The sequence below is a fragment of the Phycodurus eques genome, chromosome 1, assembly GCF_024500275.1.
Source record: "Phycodurus eques isolate BA_2022a chromosome 1, UOR_Pequ_1.1, whole genome shotgun sequence".
Lineage (NCBI taxonomy): Eukaryota > Metazoa > Chordata > Actinopteri > Syngnathiformes > Syngnathidae > Phycodurus > Phycodurus eques.
This window is the reverse complement of record NC_084525.1, coordinates 48,926,360-48,949,609: the sequence shown is the minus strand read 5'-3', so window position 1 is coordinate 48,949,609 and position 23,250 is coordinate 48,926,360. Positions and strand designations below refer to the sequence as shown.

At 41.2% G+C, this 23,250-nt stretch overlaps 1 protein-coding gene across 7 annotated transcripts in view; it reads right to left on the bottom strand.

The window, feature by feature from the left end:
- Nucleotides 1–6,847: 6,847 nt before the first annotated feature.
- Nucleotides 6,848–23,250, bottom strand: part of LOC133413220 (voltage-dependent calcium channel subunit alpha-2/delta-3-like) — a 101,395-nt gene continuing 84,992 nt past the window's right edge. For 5 of the 7 annotated variants that reach the window (XM_061697294.1, XM_061697301.1, XM_061697329.1 and 2 more), the window contains 11 exons: nucleotides 20,651–20,712; nucleotides 20,174–20,218; nucleotides 20,025–20,087; nucleotides 19,015–19,085; nucleotides 16,524–16,599; nucleotides 16,346–16,398; nucleotides 15,744–15,799; nucleotides 13,835–13,949; nucleotides 8,844–8,961; nucleotides 7,808–7,885; nucleotides 6,848–7,686 (listed from right to left, as the gene is read on the bottom strand). In XM_061697294.1, the coding sequence (XP_061553278.1) occupies nucleotides 7,594–7,686; nucleotides 7,808–7,885; nucleotides 8,844–8,961; nucleotides 13,835–13,949; nucleotides 15,744–15,799; nucleotides 16,346–16,398; nucleotides 16,524–16,599; nucleotides 19,015–19,085; nucleotides 20,025–20,087; nucleotides 20,174–20,218; nucleotides 20,651–20,712 (830 nt within the window). In that variant the 3' untranslated portion in view covers nucleotides 6,848–7,593. Of the gene's footprint in view, nucleotides 7,687–7,807; nucleotides 7,886–8,843; nucleotides 8,962–10,427; nucleotides 10,486–13,822; nucleotides 13,950–15,743; nucleotides 15,800–16,345; nucleotides 16,399–16,523; nucleotides 16,600–19,014; nucleotides 19,086–20,024; nucleotides 20,088–20,173; nucleotides 20,219–20,650; nucleotides 20,713–23,250 lie in introns of those variants that run through there. The other 2 variants (XM_061697339.1, XM_061697347.1) reach the window with 2 other exon arrangements.

Here is a 23,250-nt window from a genome sequence, read left to right as displayed (position 1 = left end):
GCTGTACAACTCAAGTGTGGTGGGATTAATTATGCAAATGATAAAAGTCTACAGGACGAGAGTATAAGTGAGGGGATACACAAGCGATTTGCATATTCGTGCAATTCGACACATGCAACGGCTTCGGACAGCGAGCTGCCGTGTTTTAACGATGACGTCATCGCTCGCCAAACCAATTACAGCAGCATCGGCGTAGAGTAAATGACACTCGGCAGGTCCGGTCACGCCGCTCAGACGTTTTAACCGTAAATTACGATTCGTTTTTTCCCCGCCGCCCTCCAAGTGCGATGTTCACTGAAATAACTGGCTATGACTTCTTTGTATTTACAAGCCTCTAGGCCAGTGATTTTCAAACATTTGACCCAGATACCACCTGAAAAATAAGTGTGTAAGTTCTATGTACCACCGTAAAGAACAACGTTAAAATACAGTAATGTCGTCGGCCCAAGTGTTCCAGGTTTTATCCCTAAAAAGTGTTATTAATATTACGCACAATTGGAATATTAACACTGTGTTTCAAATATATAAAAATAATAAACTGTACTTACTGATTCAAATGAAGTATATTGTCCATGAAGTAAAATTTAAATTGTACCTAAATAAATGTTCGAAAAAACATTCCTGAATGATTAAATACAAATGCATTATACTTAAAAGTTCAATACAACTGAATTGTACTTAGTAAAAATACTAAATTGTATTTTACAAAACAAAATCATAAAAAAGCTCAAACTGCTGAAGCAACAGTTTGAACCTTTAATTAGGATTATTTCGGGTACCAGTAGGGGGAGCCCTCACCATACCAAACTTTGAGAACCACTGCTCTATGCTGTTGTTGTTGTACATCTAATTGGACCCTCATAGTGCACTAATTATTGCATTTAAAATTGTGGAACCTCCCCAGACCCAGGCCCAAAATTGGTGTGGTTTCATCAGTTTCATTGTAATTAATCAGACATGCCATGACAGCATATAAATGACATCATGTGTGTAAAAAGTTCCATTATTTTTAGTGCAGGGGTGTCAAAAGTCGTTTTCGTCGTGCGCCACATTGTTGCTACGGTTTCCCTCAGATTAATGTTTCTTCGCCTTCATCATAGAATTCACTAGTTTCAATAGAGGGCGCTAAGGTGAACCCCCCCCCCCCCCCCCCAACCACCACCACCTCTCCTTAAAAAGGAAAATAATGAAAATGAAAATAAAGTATTAAAATGAAAATATTGCTAATTATATGTCTATCTACTTTTCGACAAGTAGGATAAACAGTAAACAGTTAGTGATGAGTAAAATGGATTCATTTGTCTCCGGTTGTCTCATTTTAGGACGCAACTTCTGGTTTAGGGCAGATCGATGTTTTCCAAATGATTCTCGTTTGGGATGTTTGACAATCGGTGCTCGTGAAATACAAAAGTTATTGCCTAGGTAGGGCGTTTGGTTTCCAGCGCCGCAACGTTAAACAGGGTTAGTGTTAAACCCTCCCAACCCCCATAAAGGTACTGTAAAAAAAGGGGTTTGTTAAGAAAACAATGCTTGCAATATCTCAGTGTTATTATTTGCGAAAATTAGACATTTTATTACAGATTTCCACAAGAGTCTTGGACGTTGACGGAAATGATTTGCTTTTGCGGCCCGCATGAAGTAATGTGGCGGGCCGGACTTGGCCCACGGGCCTCGAGTTTGATATGGAGTTCCCGCGTGAACGTTAACGATTGTGTTTCACGCGTTTACACGAGCAATTGTTGTCGTTTTGAATTCCAAGACGTCGCCATGAAACGGTGTACAGTGTATATCGCAAAACCAATTGTGTCATGCGAAGGCCAAGAAAATGATGACAGCAATAACGCTAACATTTTCTGCGGGAGGCTAGGACGGGGTCACGGCGGGGGTGCCTCTCCCGCAGTTGTCTTCATTATAAAAGCCCTCTCTTTGAGCGTGTCTCACGCACACACATAACCATGGGGTTGGAGCCGTGTTTTTACTTCAAAAAGAATTAAATTGGCTTCCATTCATTTCCCGGGGACTTGCCCTAACCACTAATTGTGCGAGGTAAACCTTCACTTAACATAAATCCTAATTAAACCCTTCACAAAGCGTCATGTAAGGATTTATAGCTGAAGAATGATGATTTTTGTCAGATACTCAAGTTGAACTGTGTGATGAATATCTATTACATATGCTTGCTTTCGCAATCTCCGTCTCTATTCGTGGGCTCTCTCTTACCTTCTTACCTTTTCTGTTTTGTGGAGGTCAGATTGTAGGTTTGTGGTATTTTCCTAACCCACCAATGACAAATAGAACGTTCAGAATACACACTTCATTAATAATAACCTCTCTATTACGCACATATGAGACTGTCTCGAGACTGGCAATCTCGCAGGGAAGACGGGAACATAAAAAATACGGTACGACTTTCAACCTTGGCAAACTGATTATTTTAATTACAACCTGACCATGAACTGTAGAGCTGCAAGTGCTACACAAATGAGAAGACTAATTAACTGGCTCCACCGGCCTCCCAAGCAGATTGCGGATCTCCGACAACAAACGGCATCGTGGGCCGACATTAGCCCGCTGTCCCCTAAACGCTACCGCCAGTTATGCTGACACAGAGCAGGGCAGAAAGACGCGTCATACGAAGGTGTGACATACTGACGAGTGCGTACAGCACACAGGAGAGCATTGTCTCCAAACGAGCGCGTATGCGTCGTACGCGCGGGCAGATTAGATTGAGAGAGAACAGGAGAGCGTACGAGGCTTTGGTCGACGTCAGCAGCGAGCCTTTGCCTCGTCCAACGGTCGAAGAAGAAATGACGGTTGAAAGAGGGGAGACGCAGGGCTAAGCAAGGGACAAGCGCAATGATTTGATTTGAGGTACTAAATACACACAAACTGTTTAATTCTTTACATTCTATTTAGTTATGTTATTAGAATATGTTTTTTATGAGTACGGTATTATAGAGTGCGATTTTTCTTCATTAAGAAAACCATTGGAAAACGTTTTTGGGGGAGGTCGGCCGGAACGGAGGAATCCCATTTCCATTCATTTGCATTGTGAAAGACGATTTGAGATACGCTGTGTTGGTGCACGAGAGTGGCCAAAATAACAAATTAAACTTGTATCCCAAGGCCCAGTGTATCGGTCGTGTAGCGTGTCTGTGGCCCAACATAAGACGCACACGTACATAGTACATGCACACTAATGTGCCAAAATATTTAGTTGCGTCCGCACTGACCTCATAGAGGATTGGCTGCGGCAGCTCTCCAGCTGAGGTATAAAGAAACAAATCAAACATGACAGATGGACACGAACCCACTCACAGCCGTTGCGCGCACAAATAGACTTTTAGAAAAGCAGAACATAACCACGCTAAGGCCAGAAAAACCATGGAACAAAAACAAGCCTTCATCCATCATCACATGCTGGGATTTCTATCAGGAAAAGGGAGCACCATCTTCTAACACGCTATGACCTTTGCCCTGCGGTAATGTTGAAATGTACAGGATCCTAAAGCAGTCCTGAATGCATCAAGGCGGCGTGGAGACAAACGAGGGGCCACCAGACGATCGTTGTTGGTCGCTGTGACCAATCATACAGAGAGGACAACAACCTCCATTGCCTCCCATTGCCTCAACTCCAAGTGTAGCGCAACTTTAGAGCAAGGCGAGGCGCACCTGGGAGCTATCGGAAATCAGCCCCTGGTCTTAAGTGCTGCACCCACACCAGGAAGACACCGGATAGCTCCTTTCGTTCTTTTGTGTGAGCGGATTGCAGTTTGCTTCTTGTCTCACTCCTGGTTATGATTTACTCCATCTTTTTGTCCCGTGAGTTTTTGGTGTCTTCCTGGCAACGCTCCTTGCTCCCTCTTCCCAATACCGTTCTCTCTGGAGCCACTTGTTTTCCTCCTCAGCTCCTTTTGTTCGTGGTGCCTTTGTTTGCAACATGGTTTTCATCCGAGTTATTGCAACAATGCTCTGTTAGCTACTGCTTTGTAGTCCAACCTTGTCACAATCCTTAACAATTTTCACATCCGTAAACTCAGCAAAGTGACCAAGAGTTCTGCTGCAGCTACGTCGGTGACGCTTTTCAAGTGGTTTCTCCGAACCTTAGCAGGGATTCCCCTAACAGCGGCAACACCTGCAAGTTCACATGGGCCTTTGGGATTTTGTGTGTGCGTGTCTTGTTTGTGTCTGTGTGTCTGCTCATTATCGCAACTGCAGCCAGCAAAAGTGTGATGAATGTGGCCAAAGCATAAAGGATTAGGTAAAAGAGGACTGAGAAGAAAGGAGCTGTCATAGATGCTTAGAGGCCAAGGGATAAAAGCCAAATCTCCCATGTCAACAACAAAAAAAAAATAAAAAATGCATTGCATTACAGTTACGCTGCGTAATCCACACAATAAGCAACGCGTAATCGTCGGCAGAGAGCATTCTTGACAGACAAGATGCTAAAAACTTTTTTTTTTTCTGAATAGTTAAGAGGTTCATGTCACAAGAGATTTCTTCCCTCAGTACACGTGACAGACAGTGAGGCTTTGCAAGTCACCAAGTGGAATGCCGACAGAACGGCTTGTGTGTTTTCCCAGCCTGCCTTCACCATGGCTTGTTGTGGCCGCCAAGCCTGTGTGTGGTCCTGGTGTGGTTCAGTTACCCAAAATCATTTCCATTTCAACATATCTGTGGCCCTCCATTAGTCTTGTATGAAGTACCTGAAAGTGAACCTTGAGTAAAAGTACAAGTATCTTACCAGAAAATAACGTTCATTTGGTCGAACTTGTAGTGTCGAATATGCTTTGAATAGGATTACGTTTATTTTTATGGATTTGAGTTCGAAGATGGACGTTGCTGATGTCATCTCCAGCAGCAGACAACGTCCAACGTCCAACAGCGGTGACAACGAAGATAACCCCGCACGCGTTTATGCGAATGCTTTACGTACACTGGATGAAGTGCCGCTGATGCCCGCCTACAGTGACAGAAATATTGTCGCTCAGAAACTCCCCATCCAACCCGATAGGTTCCAGCAACATCCATGTTCCTTTTGGACAGATCTTTAAACTACTCCACTGAAGTCAACTCAATAAAATAGACGAAAGCCATCACAATTCAAACCACTCCCTTTGTAAAATACTGTGAATTCACATACTTAAGTAGGCCTACATTTTAATATGAGAAAATTACTTTCGGTACTCAAAAGTGTCTGACATTTACTGTACTTAAGACCTTTATTCAAGTAATATTCTACAAAGTGACTTTAACCTCTACCAAAGTTATTTTCTGTTTGTTAATTTTACTCAAGTATTGCTTTGAGGTACTTCATAAGACAGTTAACGTTCTGTACGTGTATGCGGAACAGTTAAGTGTCCATTTGGGTGTTAGCAAAAGCATTAACATACTGTATATGTATGTAATTGATTTATGTGCAATACCTATAATTTACGATGTATGTAGTCAAGATAATGGCAAGTAAACCCTTTTTGTTTATGAATGTGCATAGGCCCGTTCTGAGGATATTTTCTCGAGTGCTGAGCGACTCTGCTCCATGCGAGGATCCCCTTCCCACCACAAACAGCAGCGTACCACACATCAGGAATGTGGGTGCTAAACTGTAAAATACATTCAGCCATGTTTCTCTTGCTTTTGATGGACATTTTCTGGGTGTGGCTGTCTTGGCCACAAGATTTATGAGCCGAGACAGTCCTGTCAAGATAAATATGCAGTATACACGTTATACAACGCTGCACTACAGGGGGAAGGGGGGCAATGTTACACTCGCTCTGAATGTCTGCTGTTTTTTTTTTTGTCATTCCTTCCAATGTGCAATTTATATTTAATGCAGAGTTGTGACTCAATCCATGGTCAATTCAAAATCATAAAAGGCATGCTTGGATGAGTGACTTTGGTGTGGAAGCTAGACCTCAACGCCATTGAGCACCGTTTGGATGAATCAATATCAGCGACCGCCAAACCTGCATATATTCTTCTGGCTGAATGAGAAGTTGTTGTCGTTGCAAAGTGACTCTAGACTCAACATTTTTGCTTTATGCTGTCCTAAAATGTGCTGTTATTTTGGTGAGACTATCACCAAAACACGAATCATGTTCCATTGGTAGCATAACAGAAATAGTGATGAACATTTATCACGCACACAATCTGGTGGTGGCAGCAGGACTGCAATTGTGGCAGAGTCCCCAGAGAGAAGATTGCTTTCCACGAGTCTGCCTTTCCTCCAATGTTGTGTTGCAACACACTTTCGTATAAGTCATCTGGCAACCAGGAAGGAATCACAGACCGGATTTAATGTGTGCTGACCCCAAACAGCTCTCAGCCCATTATAGAGTGATAAATGACCCAGCAGCTCGTCATGGAGCCTTTGGAGCATTGAAAGAGGAAGAACAGGATGAACTGGGAGTGATTACAGTCACATACTGTAGCTCTGCTCAAGGGACAGAACTGCTGAAACATACAAGAGAGATCAGAATTGCAAGAACAGTGAGCTATACGTTGTCAAAATAGTGTGGCCCACGGAGGTGAGGTGAAGCGTGTGACCTTGGGGACCTCCATGTTGACAACCACGGATGAGGCGGCGAGGATAATCTCACGGAACTTCTGTGGTTTATTAGTCCTTGTACTAATTTGTTTGCACAAACACAGTAAGACTGAGACAACATGACATAAAATCATTTTGCATGCATGTGCGCACATGGCCTGAAAATGAATATCAAAAGGATTGTTTGTGTCGATTGGCTGAACATGTGCAGATGTGTGTTGCTGTTGAATTCAAACACTCGAGTCAAAATCTGTCCGTAACCTGGGAAGATAAACTTGGTGAAAGCTCTTTATGCCCTTTTATACGTCATTTTATTTCGAAAAAAAAGTACAGAAACAGGACCAATATCGCTGAATAAGGCAAAGCTTAAACTTTAACAACTACTCACATCAGAGGACTCAAAATCTCATAGTCACAGTTTATGGGTGCCACATGTAAATTCAATATTAAACTCTTGAATCAAATCTACAGTACTGTACAGATAGAGCACAACAAAAACAGAATTAGATTTTTTTTTCAAAACGAAAGCCGCTTAAACTTTTTTTTTTTTTTTTTTTTAACCCAGCCACATACAATAGTTTTATCGTCATTGTTTTTAAATATTCAGAATGATAATTGTCCATGACAAGTCATTTAGAGGAGAAAGTCTCCCCCCCCTCCCCGTCTCCAGCTCGTGGGTGGTCCATGACTTGAATACTTGAATGCCCACTTCTGACACCACTTTGTCATCACGCTAAAATACAATAAAAAAACAAAAGCAAAGTTCCTGTTGCATGTGATATTGCTATAGCACCTGACTGATCACAGTACATGGGAGCTCTCAGTCCTTTCCTGAATATGTGTCGTCAGGAGGTAACTCAGGAAAAGGGGGTGAAAGATACTACAATTGGAACACTAGGAGTGTTTTGGTGTGTTTTTTTTGTGTGTGTTTTTTTTAGAGTTTTTTCTTTGTGTGCGTGACTTCTTTGGGATACTTTTACATGCCAAATCGATCTGACAGAAAGTTCTGGTTGGATGGACGGATGGATAGATGCCGCCAGCTCTGGTCACCTGGGGAACAGTGCCAGGAGGAGGCAGAGCAGTGTTGCAGAAAAGGACGACGTGAGAGTGTGAGCTCCTCCACACTCCATTGAGTTCTCCTGCAGAACGAAGTGGGCCAAACACGATGATGTACAACAGATATGGAACATTTTAATATAACCCACATGCTGGCTCAGCTGAGAACACAACATGCTGACGTTTCTTCGAGCGTGTAAATACCTCTGGGTGGAACGGGTGACAGGTATCTGGACGCCTTCTGTCCTTTTGCATCTTAAGTCGCTCACATTTCAGAGATTCGTTATGTGAGGGAAAAGTTAAGGTGGTGAATAAGGATTGTCTTCTGGATAAAAAGGTGTCCCAAAAGTTGGTTTACACTTCATTTCTCTATTTCGTTTCAGGTATCATTCGTGCAGACGCAAGGCCATCAGCATTTGACAGTTCAGGTATTGCAGTTTCTAATTTGTTATCAGTCCTTTGATTGTGGCAACTGAACTGCCTGGCAATTTTTGTTTTTTTTTTAGTTCCCCGACTGCAGTTTAGCACCAGTTTGAGAAGCTTTATGGCCATTTCACTGCTCCGTAACGCAATGTTCAAAACACCAAACTGCTACAGCAGGCATTTGGGCAAAGATGGGGGGGGGGGGGGGGAGTCTATTTGAAGGGCTGCACTGGAATTCAGCATCAACAAAAGCTCGATTCAATTAATGCATCTTAGAGAGAAAACGCTTTCCCCGTGCCAACTTCAAGATTATGATGCACAATAACATGAAGTCAGTACGGGTCAAGCTTTTTCACTCTCCCAAACATTGACTGATTTCATTTGGTGATAGCACAGAAAAGAGCAGATTAGCACTTCCCGGCTTACAGTCAAGTATCGTCACCAGAGATAATAAAAAAAATAAAATAAAAAAAATAAACACAATAAAGCTCCGGGGTTTGTTTCGTTTTGGTCCTCAGTATAAACAGTAAAAACACCATACAACATAAAACAGCATCCGCTGAATCGAGCTTTTTGAGGATGGCGGTGGGAGTTGCGGGCCTTCTGCTGCGTCGTTTGTCAAGAACAGATTCTGTTTCGAGAAACTTAAACTTAAGATTTATATTTTTAGGAAAGAGGACATTTAGAAGTCCATGCTTATTATTCGCGACTGTTAAATAGGCGCGCCACTTTCGAAATATTCTCATTCTTTGTGTTAAATGGGTAAATGTATTTGACCCACAGCCCGGTGCTCCGTTCCAGGCTGTTCGTAGTAAAGGATATACATGATTTCAACAGGATCCATGGTGATTGGCTCGAACATGCTGCAATCACACTTGTTGTCCACCACCACCATGAAGAGATTACTGCTGGGGATCTGCTGAATCACAAAGGACCTGCCAATCACAGCCAGAGGCAAAGCGATCAGGAAAGACAGTATATCGATATTGGGAGGCAAAGAACGCAAGGACGAGACATACGTCTCCAGCTTGGCGTTACAAATCTCCTCTGGCCTCGAAGAGACTCCACTGAATGCACATCAAAACTCACTTGCCAGATGTCAATCAACACACAAAGACGAGCAACACATCATCCTCCTCAATTTGTCCTCTTCGACTTTTCTCTTGTACGCAATCCAAGGTGCGCTTCAATGAAGTGTTGCCGAATATAAAACATGCTGCTCCCGCTTAATGTCGGGGCTGGCTCGCCTCAGCACCCTGGCCAACAGTTTGTGATAAACTTCATGAAGAAGAGAAGCCAGACAGATGATCTCTTCTTTATGTCGTCTTCTTTTTTTCCCTTTATCTCTTGCCTCTCTCCCTCCCTCCCCTTCTTTCTCTCTTATCGGTTGATTTACTGAAGTCACAAAGGACGTTTTATCAGAGGCAATGAGACCCACTAATTAAAAAAAAAAAAGAAGAAGCTGTAAATATATTGTCTTTCAAAGATAATGTTGCTCAGTCTTTGAGCTGTAGGAGTTCACTGCGTCATACATTCCCTTTCATATCTTATTTGAAAAATATTGTCTTTGTCAAGGCAGACTTTTTGATACAGCTCTTGTACTGGATCATGTTAAATTGTGGCGTGGACCCAGTGTAGAAGGCATTGAACTCACATAACTACTACTACGACCAGTACCGATTCGATTCGCATATTCCCAGTTACATATCTTCATTCTTCTATCTCGTCTCTCTCTCACCCTGACGTGTTGATTACATGTCCTACCCACAAGGCTCAATGTTCCTTCCTTCCAAAAACTCTGAAAAGAAAAAAAACTGTCTTGGTTACTTTTATTGTGCCAGTACATACCGTAAATAAAATGGAATTGAATTGAACTCACAGCTGGGACCAAACATTATTTAATAGCTACAGGAAAATTCTCCTAATTTAATAGTGTGGCCATTTCAACCAACCGCAAGCAGCCTTCAGTTGCGGAATTGCACCACACTTTGAAACAGTCATCAGACCGTGACAGACCAAAGCCGGCATACAGGCCAATATGAGGGGCCGTTAGGGATATTATTCAGGATTAGCTCTCTTACGGCGGCAAGAAGTCCGAAAATAATCCAAACTGGTTAGAGCATCTGCCTCACAGTTCTGAGCTACGGGGTTCAATCCCCAGCGCCGCCTGTATGGAGTTTGCAAAAACATGCATGGTAGGTTAATTGACAACTCTAAATTCCTCGTAGGTGTGAATGTGAGTGCGAATGGTTGTTTGTTTGTTTGTATGTGCCCTGCGATTGGCTGGCAACCATTTCAGGGTGGAGCTGGCATAGGCTCCAGCACGCCCGCAACCCTAGTGGGGAGAAGCGGCTCAGAAAATGGATGGATGGATGGATGGATGGATAGCTCTCACACTTACTATTCAAATGCTTTCACACGGTTCGTTGCAGGCAGGAAGCTCCCCTGCTCCGGCGTACCTAATGAGGTGGCCAAAGGGAATGAAGGAATTTAATTGTCGTAGTGAAACTCGTGTCATAGACATGCACTCCAGACTACACACAGTCAGAGTCAAATATTTCATGCCTTTTTTTAAATATAGGTACATCTCAATAAATTAGAATATAGTTGAAAAGTTTTTCTTCAGCACTCATAGAGTGATTAAACACTTAAGTACTTTTCAGAGGGCAAATTCCAGCCTAAAAATCACTTTATTTCTTGTATTAATTCACAATTTCATTTGACGTTATATTGTAGTTTCTCAATACGGGGAATTATTTTTTTATTTGCTAGGTGCTACAATCATCAAAATAATACATATTTTAAATATGAAATACTTCACTGTGTGCAGTGTGCAGTTCATCTCTATAATTTAACTTTTTGTATTGAACAACCTAATAAAAGATTTACACTATTCATGTGTGAGCATGATTGACATGAACTCGTGAATGCCAGTGACGTGTGCGAGAATGTGATTGACGTGCTCGCGTGAGCGCATTTGAGTAGTGTGAATGAGAGCAAGACTCGTGCATATGAGAGCATTTGAGTAGTGTTAATGAGAGCAAGACTCGTGCGTATGAGCGCATTTGAGGAGTGTAAATGAGAGCAAGACTTTGTGCGTATGAGAGCATTTGAGTAGTGTTAATGAGAACAAGACTCGTGTGTATGAGAGCATTTGAGTAGTGTGAATGACAGCAAGACTCGTGCGTATGAGAGCATTTGAGTAGTGTTAATGACAGCAAGACTCATGCGGATGAAAGTGTTTTGAGTAGTCCTTATGAGAGCCTTTCAGTAGTTTTTTGTGTGTGTGTGAAAGCATTTGAATAGTAGGTGAGAGAGCTAATCCTGAATCATGTCCCAACGGTCCCTCATAGTCCAAGACTGTCACACTCATAGTGAATCCGCTGCTTTTGGAGGAAAACATTCACTGTCTGCCCGATGGCCTTGAACATATCCTACCCACGGCAACACCACATTCGCATGTGTGTGCGTACACACACACGCTCACACACAAGCAGCGTAAAGCTTTGTTCTGTTTTTTTTTTTTTTTCAGTCTTGCACACTTAGCAGGAGGTGAACAACAAAATAGCACTGGCTGTCAACATAGAACATTTCAGGTTAAGACTATGATAATGAGAGTGAAAATGCTCTCAATTTGATTAAGTTTGCATGCTTTGTTATGGACCCAGAAAAATGTTATGCACCTTCTTTGCTCACTTTTAACTTAATGAGCATGTGGGTTCATATTTTCCAATTCCATGTGTGGTTTTCGTCTGTCATCGGAGTTGAGAAATATGATCATTATTACTGTATGCGGTTCAACACATTAATTCAGTGAGGTTTTTCTGGGTGTGATTCTTTGGTAGTTCAAACACTTGAAACATTACCATGAAATAACAACATAGAGCCACATTTTTTTTGGACACACCAGCAAAATCGGTTCGTGGTCATGAAATTCACTTTGATACTGCAGTAGAAGGCAGAGCAAAATGATGCAACAAGCAACAGAACCCCCATTATTTTTTTACGGTCCAGCAGATGAAACCGCTGATACAGTGCTTAACAAATGGATTTGATCATCATAAAAAAAAAAACAAAAAAAAAAAACTAAATCTTACACAAGAGCTTCCAGGATAAAGAAGTGCTTTTTTCAGTTCGTTCTGTGTTTTTGCAAAATAATGAGGAATATGGAAATAAATTCATTCATTTTTTTTATTTTTAAAAAAAAAAATGTTTAAACACAAAGTCGAGGCGCCTCACAGGGATTCCCTGAGAAGTCCGAAAATAATCCAAGCATAAAATTCAACCACGGAAGCTGGAGTGCAAGTAAACCACTATAATTATAATCAAGATAATTATAGTGATTTATATGATAACATGTTTAACAATTTCTTTTTTTTTTCAACAGGGCATATGAAATTAATACTAATTATATTTTTGTCATTAAAAATATTGTTTGGGTTAAAGAGCTTCTACATACCAGTGTCTTAATCATTATAGTAACAGACGAGAGAAGAGAGAAAAAAAATTGGGGTGATTACCACTGCTCTTAATTTAGAGCAGCGGTGGCATAAATCTTAAATTGCTTGCTGTGTAATACATTTGTTAAAAGACTGTAGATTTCTTACTCAAGTTAGTCTTTGTAACTGCGTAATCTGTGTCAGATAACCAAGTAAACATAAAATACAGTTTTCAAATGGTGATTTTATTTAAGAAGACAAAACTTATATATATATTCATAGCTACCTGGCCCTTTTATTGAAAAAACTAATGGCCCCGCTGGTTAAATCATGCGTGAACAGTGACTATCGCATTTTTTTTTGAAAGCTGAGTTCATTTTCACTTACTGCACCCAAACCTGATTACCTCCAGACCCGTTCAATCAAGAAATCTCCGGAACCTATCTGACAAAATGGCTCCTTTTTTCGACACATCAGCAACTTGTATGTGATAGCCTAAAGTTACCAGACTACACAAGAGTTGCAAACAATAAACCTCACATTGTTAAATAAATTGACAGTATCAGTTAGAACCGTTTTAATGTATGCATCCCTGCAGTGAGATTGTATAAAAAGATGCATGAGGACTGCGCACACGCATAGTTCTCTGGCAGCTCCACAGCTGGGAGCAATGAAGGCCCCATTGGAGGGTTCCGGAGAACACCCCACAATTGCCTGACAGAAAAGCGCAAATTGTTAATGGGGACCACACTCATTTTCCCATTTTTAAAAGGAAGCCTTTTTTTCCCACCTCTCCTTTCCCCTCTCAACGTGCCTCGCGTATCCAACTGCAAGCATGTGTTACCAGACAAATGATTTATATGGATTATACATTTTCCCCCAAAAAAAATGTATATATAAATGTAGGAACTTGCTTTAATGAGCTCTCAGAGGCCTCCTGAAGTCCCTGGAATATTGCAAAACCTTATGGTACACACTGACTGTTGCTGCTCGAGAATCAGTGTTTCCCAACTGCCAAGGCACCAATTTTACATTCGAAGCAAAATGGTCACAAAATGAAATCATCATGATCTCGTCTCAATTTTATTCCCAAATTAACTTACACAGTGTAAAATCTGGAATTGTTTAACTGTTTCATCTTGTGTGAATGTCTGCCATCTAATGGAGGAGCATTTAATTGTTGTGCCTGTCATTATACGTCGTTGGCATCGAAAGATGAACAACGATATAGTTTTCATTGACAAATAATCATCATTTTCAGACCCTTGATGATCTTTCGTGGCACACCACAGCAGCCTTGTTGGAAATCACCGCTCTAGATACTGTTCACGAATGTACGTTCACGTGTCCGTTCGCGTGTCTCGCGTACTTGATGCAGCCGTCACAGTCGACGTTTCCTGTGTTTTCTTTGATGGTCCTCTCCGAGACGAAGGCCGGGTACTCGGTGTCACATGGAACCTGCATGGTTCGGCCCATCCTCTGAGCTGAACGAGAAGAGGCGAGAGGAGAAGGATGAGGTGGGGAGCAAAAGAGAAAGAAGCGAACCAGTTTGTGAGGAGTTCCTGGAACCTGAACTGCCAAAATAGTTGTGTAAATAGAATGCAAGCAAATAGTCAGACACACCACATCCTAGTAAATATACACGCTTGAGAGAAAACTGAATTTGTGAAGTAGTGCTGTTAAGGACATGTACAGAAAACGTGAACCCAAACTAGGAGGCTGATGTTGAACTCTCCTGCCACCCAGAGGTCTGAAAGCAAACTACAGTGTAAACATGTTTCAAGGCAGCCTTATCAAAGCCGCAGCTAATCCTACTTTGCATGCCAAAAATAAACATTTAAACATAAGTGGCTTCCTTTCATAACCTCTGAACATATTTTTCCAAGCAAGTATTTAAGGTGGATTACGCCTGTAATTTCAATGGGTTCCTTTAATTGTACTTATTGGCCATTAATGTGTGCATGTGTATACAAAAGCTGCATGTATTAATGTGTGGGATTAGTTCAAGTCGGTAGGTGTTGCAGACTGCTCTATATTGGTGCATGTCATCTGGGGGGCGCGGGCCTATGTGTGCATTGTGAGAAGCTGGCGAGAGCGCTGCTAAAACCTGAGGGCAGCCAGCTGTGAAATTGTCCCGGCTGTTGGGTGAACAGAAACGCTCAGCTTCCCTTCATTCACGAAAAGCGCATGTGAGGAAAGTAGTGACTTTCCCTCCGCTCACTCTCTCTCTCTCTCTCTCTCTCTCTCCTCCAAACACAAAATATTAGCATTCATAACTAATCTTTATTCCCAGGCAGGCGTTCGGCATTCCAGTATACCACACAGTATCAGCCGTCACAATGTTTCAAATGTTGAAATAATCAAATCAGATGTGTGCGTGAGAAGAAAATTCAAGCTAACAAAGAAAATGGAACGCATACATGAATACACTCCATTGTAGATATTGCTCACCACAAGTTCCAATGTCGTGCACAGTTCTGTACATCACCTAAGCAATTCTTTTTGGACACACATATTAAACAAACAAAAAACAAAAAAAACCTGTGTGCTGACAGACACATACCACGGCTGAGGTCGCTTGAGGCAATCACATGTTTTTGTCGCTTTTATTTTTGCCTTTTGGATCCTTGTCTCTTCTGTTCTGTTTTTCCGTGGTCAAACTGACGTAAATGCAGTCGAACAGTCCCGGTCTTTGCTCAGTGACTTTTGTTCAAACAGTTTATGGATCAGTTTACGTTTTGGTCTGTGGGTAGGCCTTTCCAGATGGAAAAATAGTTGTTATTAATGCTTAATTTGAAAGAGAAATCTTCATGTTTATATTACTCATAAAGTAGAGAACCTGATTTCTTTTTTTATTTATCTTTCATATAAGATGGAAACCAGAGGTACAGTAAAAATACAATGTTTTGTCTAAATGCCAACAACATTTATGTATTTATTTTAAGCTTAGCTGCTTAGTTTAAGACCATTCTGCTATGATCAAAATAAAAACATTTACTTCCTTTTAAGACTTAATCATACAACTAACTCTTAAGTTGTTTTTTTGTTTGTTTTTTTTAAAAAGGACATTTCAGTATTGTTAAAAATCATTGAATGATACAATGTTTTAAATTAATTTTCCCAAAATACTGTTGATGAGAATCAGTCACAGGGTCTTTTTTTTCTTCATTAAAAATAACATGAATAAATAAAGCCCAAATAATTGTGTGTTTGCGTGTGCGTGTGTGTGTGTGTGTGTGTGTGTGTGTGTGTGTGTGTGTGTGTGCGTGTACCCTTACCTTTTGCAGTGAGGTCGGACTGCCACCAGCTGTACAAGTTGAACTCGACCAAAAATCTATTAAATGAAGAGAATTTTGACTGTAACATTACAAGATGAATGTAATTCAACACACACCGTAGCAGAATGTGCAGCAGTCATCAGTCTAAAGTTCTTCTGTATTTAACATTTCTGCAAGTGATGAACTAAATATTTAGCATTTACGAATAAAGTTTAAAGTGCAAGTAAAGGGGCGAAAAACAAACCAACATCTAGGCTACATTGTTATATTTAAAAGAAGGTGGAATATTGATGGAAGCAGACATTTTAATGAAAAACATAGACAAAGCATAATTTAAAAAAATCACTGCGGTGACAGAAAAAAAAAAAAAAAAAAAAAAAACACCCCGATCATTCTGCCGCCACAGCGTGGCATCATAGGCATGCACTGGCTACAGGGAACAGCAGGCGGCGACCACCACGTCGACATGCAATGAGCGGAGGCTCACGAACAAATACACAGATGGTACACAAAAACACATTAACGTGATTGAATCCTCCAACAAAAGACAACTTGAAGAGGATTTCAATTACAACCAGAGACCGACACATCACAAGTCTTACATGACAAGCTCTGTAAGGAGCCACTTCACCGCCGAGAGGAAGGCAAAGTAAGGCTGAAGGAGAGAAGAACAACAAATACAGAAGTGCCCTCACTACAAACAACACGTTCTTCATGTCTTGATGTAGCTTAACCCAGAGATCGTGAACAAAGAGGTGAGTTAACCAGCACAAAACTCACATCCAGCAGCGTGTGTCCACTGTCACTACTTTCTGAATACACCCAGCACAGCGCCTGGTAGTCATACAGAGTCACCCTGCGGAGACACAAGAAACCCCTCAATTAGGCGATGTCACTTATATGAGGACAATATAATCCCAAGAAAGTCACTTATCAACGTTTTGGATCGCATCATTTCACTATTAAAAGTTTGCCTTTTCAGTTGAGGGCGATTGATGTATTTAAGGGTAAGCCCCAGAGTGAGAGGTCTGCACTGAGGTTTTAATGAATGTGTATCAGACATACACTGACATGATATGCTTTCTATTTGCAGTAATCAAAACATTTACTTTGGCCACACAAAAGCAGAAGGAGACCTGTGGCGATGATGAGGATTCCATTGTTCAGATATGATTGATTATTTCAGCCCCCCCCCCCCCCCCCCCCGCAAAAAAACAAATCTTTATCTTACTTTGATATGGCCCATTGAATGGCAAGACCCACAAATAACGACAGGTCAAGTATTGATCTTTCCAGTTGTGTGTATTTGTATGTTTGTATGTTTTAGTTGAACTGCAACGTATTTTGTGATCTTAAAAAAAATGAGACCAAGATAAAAGCATTTGAAAACTTTTTCCACGAATAATGTGACCGATAACCCATACAACACAAATAATAATTGTTACAAAAAAAGGAAATCTTTTGGAGAGGTGATGTAAATAAAAAAAAATCAAAATAAAAAGCTGAACTTTTTTTATTAAGGTTAATCAGAGGCACTTAAAATGGTGGCAGCAGCGTGCTGACTCCCATTTTACATAAGATTGAATGTGATTGTTTAATTCTGCACCCAACTCCAGCCGCAGTTAGAGGAGGGTGTGCACACTTGTGCAAACACATTACCTGGTGTTTTTATTCCCCCCCCCCAGTTGAGCTATACAGGTTATCAGTCACATAATTGGTAGACTAAGTTTTGAATTGATTTATATTATTGTCATTTTTATACATCACAAAAACCTGACATTTGAACAGGGGCGTGTAGACCTTTCATATCCACTGCATATCTTTTCCATTGCTCTCTCACGGCATTCTCAACTCCAAGATGCAGTGAATGGTTATGACTACATCACAACATCGCACCTAAACAACTAAGAATGTTTGCAAAGGTTTGTGCTTTGACTTTGGAAAAAAGTGCAACTTAAAAGTGGTTTCACAAGAGCTGTGTGAGAGCGGGCTTATATACTGCTTTCGACGTGGTATGCAAATGATATGGAAAAAACAACAACTGAGGAACCGCATTGCTAGTTGAACTGCTGGAGAAGTAGAAAACCTTCTGGGTCTGGCAGCCTGTGTTGCTCAAAATGGACATTATACGTGGATGTAAAAACATGTCTGCAGTTAAACACGTTTCATCTAAGTTACTTTTGTGGGGACCAGCTCCATACGCAGCCTCGGGTCATGTTAAAACCTCAGTCGCAGTACCGATGACACAACTGCAACATGCCACCAGGAACCAATTAGCACTAAGCCAGGTGCCATTATGTTGTACGCAGCAAACGAATGTTTAAATGTGATACATCAGAGTAATACCGCACATCTTGCTTGTTATATTGCCTGCAAACTTTTTGACAATTCTCATCAATTTGCCTTTTCTGATGCTCGCACTAGGAAATGATCGTCGCGTTTAATCAGCAAAGTGGGCTGAAAACAAACAAAAAACCGAAGTTGATCCTGACAAATACTGTAAGCTGGCAGCTCATATTGACCTCAAACTGAGGATTATTCCGAATCAAAACTGTTCACATTAGCGCGTTGATTCTACACAGATGGCCATAGTAGGAATGCGTTAACACGGTACTGCTTTCATTAGCATTAAGATCTGCCAGCAATATTATTCACACATCACGTCACGCTCAACTTCAAACTAATCCTCGTCATCCAACCCAGAAGATTCTCTGAAATCTCTCAGAGGCCTCTTTGGCAACTTGTAACGTCAGCACTTCAGATTCATCCCTATAATAATTGGGATGATCCTTATTTACATATTATTATATATTTATAATATGTTTATATAGTTACTATATATTTTACAGTGTGGGACTGCAAAACAAGGCAGCCACACTTAATACTGTAATGCGGTTGTAAATAACTTAAGACAGCATACTGTGCAGGTCTAGTAAATTAATAGTTAGGGTTTTTTTGTACAAGAACAGCATCTCTACAACAGGCTTTGTATCCCGAGGATGTGTGCAGATGCGGTGTGTCTGTGATTTCAAGTTTCTCCTTCATTTCAGAAAAAAAAAAAAAAAAAAAAAAAAAACATTGCGGTAATCCCCAAACCAAGAACGCTGCGCAAAGGTTCAGAGTTCGACACTTAATAGCTCAACATGATTGGCCGAGTTAAGAGCTGTCAGCGCCATTGGAGACATGCTCTCATTCTGTGGCCCGTCTGTGCGCCGTGATTTTAGACGTGTGGATTTTCTAACATGCACGCACAGACAAAAATGGGACTTACCTCTTGAAAGAGCCCATCTGCAGGAGCTTACTCATTACAGCTCCCTCGGCTTCCCCGAAAAAGTTCCCTGTCTGAAAGACAGTGACAAGTCAAGCCAACTTTATTTCTACATCGCAAGAAAAGTGAGCTCAAGGCATGTCCAGAGGGACGCTCCTCACACATTGAAGAATAACAACCGGATCCCCACATGAGCAAGTACTTTGGGAACAGAGGCAAGGAGAAGTTGCCTCTTCGGAAGCAAACCTCGACTCGTTGGCTTGAAATAGAAATGCTGGGGCGAGGGATGGAGGGAAGACAGAACTAGAGAACGAGAACGAGAGCAATCAAAGTCAAATGTGACATCGTCTTATTGGTAGAACATTATTCACGTTGACACGTGCCAGGTTTATTCGGAAAAAAATTCTAACATTCTAATTCAAAGCCCTTCAAAGACATAGAGGACAGTATTTTATAGTACATGGTACTATTAGCGTTTATTATTAGCCGCTACAAAGGCTGTTGAGTGGATTTATTTCAATCAGAGATTATTTAGCAAGATAAACTGTTTTATATAATAGGATCGTGTATGTTTTAATTATTTAGGTCTTTTCTCAAATAGCCTACTGTACCTGTACGTTACCATCTTCATGATTACGTTATCCATACCACTTGGGGGCAGTATAGGTCCAAAGTGATGATAATACTGTGCAGCACTTATTCCTCAAATGACTGGCTCAAATATATATTGAGTTTGTCCAATTGTTATTTTTATTTTAACTTGATGCTTGCTCACCAAATAACTTGGATTAGTTGTTCATGCGTGTGTCGCCATCTTGACTTAAAATGGCCATCTACTAATCTCGATGAGCCACATGAATAAGATCAAATGTGGGACCAAAACAACTTCTCTGCCACATACACGTTATAATCTTGTTAACTTGCTCATCACCAACACTATCTATCCGCAATATGCATTTTGACCTGTGTAAGACTTTACTGGCCCCATATAATATACAGTACGCATGTCTAACCAGAGTATAGTCCTCTGCCACCAGAACGAAGCCGTTGTTGTCAATGAGGTAGCAGTTTATGTTCTGTTGAAATAAAGAAAAAAAAAAGAAAAAAGTTCAAGTGGATGCATAAGAAAGGGACAGGTAACGTCGGATCGAAGCTCACAGACCTCATCGTCACAACTTATGGAGCATTTCCCATCGAGGGCAGCACACTGCGAGAGCAAAGAAAAGCATGTGCAATATTAGGAAAGCCGAAACACACAAAGCCGCTTTGCCAGGTGCTCACCTTTATTATCTTGTAAACTCATGCTTTAAAAAGAAATACATTTCACGCGGTGATTCACAACCCTTGAAAGTCAAATTTAAAACACCTTTAGGAAACATTCACGACCGTTGCCTGAAGTACTAACGAGAGAACGAAATGCGGTTCTTTGTATACCCAACCTTGCTTTCTTTACAGTTAATTGACTTTAGAAATTTACAAGCCTTCTCAAAAGTATTTTGTACCTGTGCCGCCCTGCTGAAATAACATTTGTATCCAATTGCGCTTCAAAATAATGCTTCCAGTAAAATATTTATTGCACCCCCCCCCCCATATCTTCAACTTATTCCTGTGTATGTAATGCGTATTTGTGATTGTGTACCTGTCTGCTGGCTGTCCAGAATTTCCTCTGAAAGAAGTCTAGCTTCATTTGGATGCCAACGGCTGAAAATCACAAAAGACTGCCAGTGAGTAAGATCATCAGAAAAGGTCCAGTACAATTTCACACAGTTCAAAACGCAACCATTGCTAGCAATGAAGCTAAATAACAAGTTAGAAGGTAAATTACAGTCAATTATTGGGAAGTACTCATTAGTACAGTATATTCATTTGCACGTAATGTAAATGCTGTACTTTATATGACTGGCACACTCAGAATAAACTTTCACACCAGACCACACACCCCTGCACCAAAACGAAATTGCCCCCTTCCCTCTTTTTTAGTTTTTGTTTTTGTTTTGTTTTTTTACTTCCTCTGACGAGCTGATCTCTCTTCCATAGTCCCAATCTCAGCTGGTCCCCAAAAAAAATATATATTAATATTCACCATTTGCTTACACATCTCTCTTCGCCTCCATCCATCCATTTATAATCTCACCAAATGCATTTATTCTGCTGGGAAAAAAAAAAAAATCTAAGCTGATATTGCTGACTGATATTGTGGCTTCGTATTGAGGTGAGGTGAGGTGACTACATTTTCAACACGGCATTGCTTACAATAATCACGGATGGTTCATTCGACTGACAGCGCGGGTTCATTTCCCGCTTAGTGTCGGTTTGAACGTGCGTGTGCGTGCTTCTCTGCCTCTGTTATGGACTGCTGACCAGTCCAAGGTGTAGTCTGGCTTTCACTCGAACTCATTCGGGATAGACTTTTTTGACCCGGACGCAACAGGATACGCACTATGCAAGATAGCAAGGATGGATGGATGGTATTGTCTAAAATAGAGCCTGTTTCAACTTTTTTTTCTACTCCTGTATTACATATTGCCTCGTCAAAAAAAAAAAAAAAAAAAAAAAAAAAAAAAAACAATCCTGCAGTATGAACATATTTCTCAAATAGAACAGTAGTAGTACAGCAGGTGCTCAGCCAGGGAGGCAAAAAGACACTTGTTGTATCAAAAGCTGTACAGTAGCTATTAAAAAAAAAAGTGTACACACCCCATTAAAATGCCAGTGTGTTGTGATATAAAAGAAAAAAACCAAGATAAATGTGACCTACAACCTGTACAATTCAATTGAAAAACATGTTCAGTGAAAATAAACAACTGAAATGATGTGGTTGCACAAGTGTGCACACCCGCTTATAACTTGTGGCTGTGTTCAGAATTACCCAATCACAGTCAAGCTCGTGTTAAACTGGAGTCAGCACACACTTGTCAGCATTTAAAGTGCCTCTGATTAACCCCAAAGGAAATACAGCTTTTTTAAATGGCGGCAGGTGTGTGCTAACTTCTATTTAAAATAAGTTTGAATGTGATTGGTCGATTCCGAACATAGCCCCGCCCCGGTTATAATAGCGTCTGCACACTTGTACAAGCACATTATTCCAGCTGTTTACTTTTACTTTCCCTCTCGAAAAGGTTCAAATGTTCAAATGACTTTTGCAGGTTATAGGTCACGTTAATGATCACTGTAATGAACTTTCAGCTGCTCAAATACATCATTTGATGAAAGGGGGACTTGCAGTGCTCTTCTGTATGTCTGTGCAATTGTTAAAGGCAGTGGTGTGCCGCTGTGGCCTGTTTTAGCTGTGGCCCAGAGGAACAGGTGCAGATTATCTCATCATAAGCTTTGCCAGATCCTTTCAGCAGCCCACCAGTTCTCCACCCACTTGGAAAACCCAAGAGGAAAAGCTAATTTAAGATGCTGGGCAATGGAAAGAGAGCCTAGCTCATAATGCCAAAACAGATACAATATGATTTTACCACCCAAAACAATAAAATACATTATTTTTTTTTAAAAGTAGTGACTGTGAGCAACAAAATTAAGAAGGGTGGGAAACATTCAAGTGGCACGGTGGACGACTGGTTAGAGCGTCTGCCTCAGAGTTCTGAGGACCGGAGTTCAATCCCCGACCCCGCCTGTGTGGAGTTTGCATGTTCTCCCCGTGCCTGCGTGGCTTTTCTCCGGGCACTCCGGTTTCCTCCCACATCCCAAAAACATGCATGGTAGGTTAATTGGCGACTCTAAATTGTGCGAAAGTGAGTGCGAATGGTTGTTTGTTTGTATGTGCCCTGCGATTGGCTGGCGACCAGTTCAGGGTGTACCCCGCCTCCTGCCCGATGACAGCTGGGATAGGCTCCGGCGCGCCCGCGACCCTAGTGAGGAGAAGCGGCTCAGAAAACGGATGGATGGATAGATGGGAAACATTCAGTTCTCATGCAAAATGAATGAAAAACTGTCAACGTGCATTTCAGGTATAAAGAAACAGCCACATCGTCTTCTAGCTAGAACCTCAGTGCAAAAGGCCTAAATCTGTCATGCTCAAGTTTCTGCACTATAGGGGAGAAATACATTCCCCTAGATATGATTTAAGCATGTGGGGGTGTGCAACATTATGCTCTGAGCTGGAGAGTCATAAAGTCCACTCCAAATCCACCCATCACCAGCATCCCATCATGCAGCACAATCCCAGGCAGGAAGAGATGACAACCGGCTTAATGCCTCCAGTTAATTGGAATTCTACTCCAGATTGTAAAA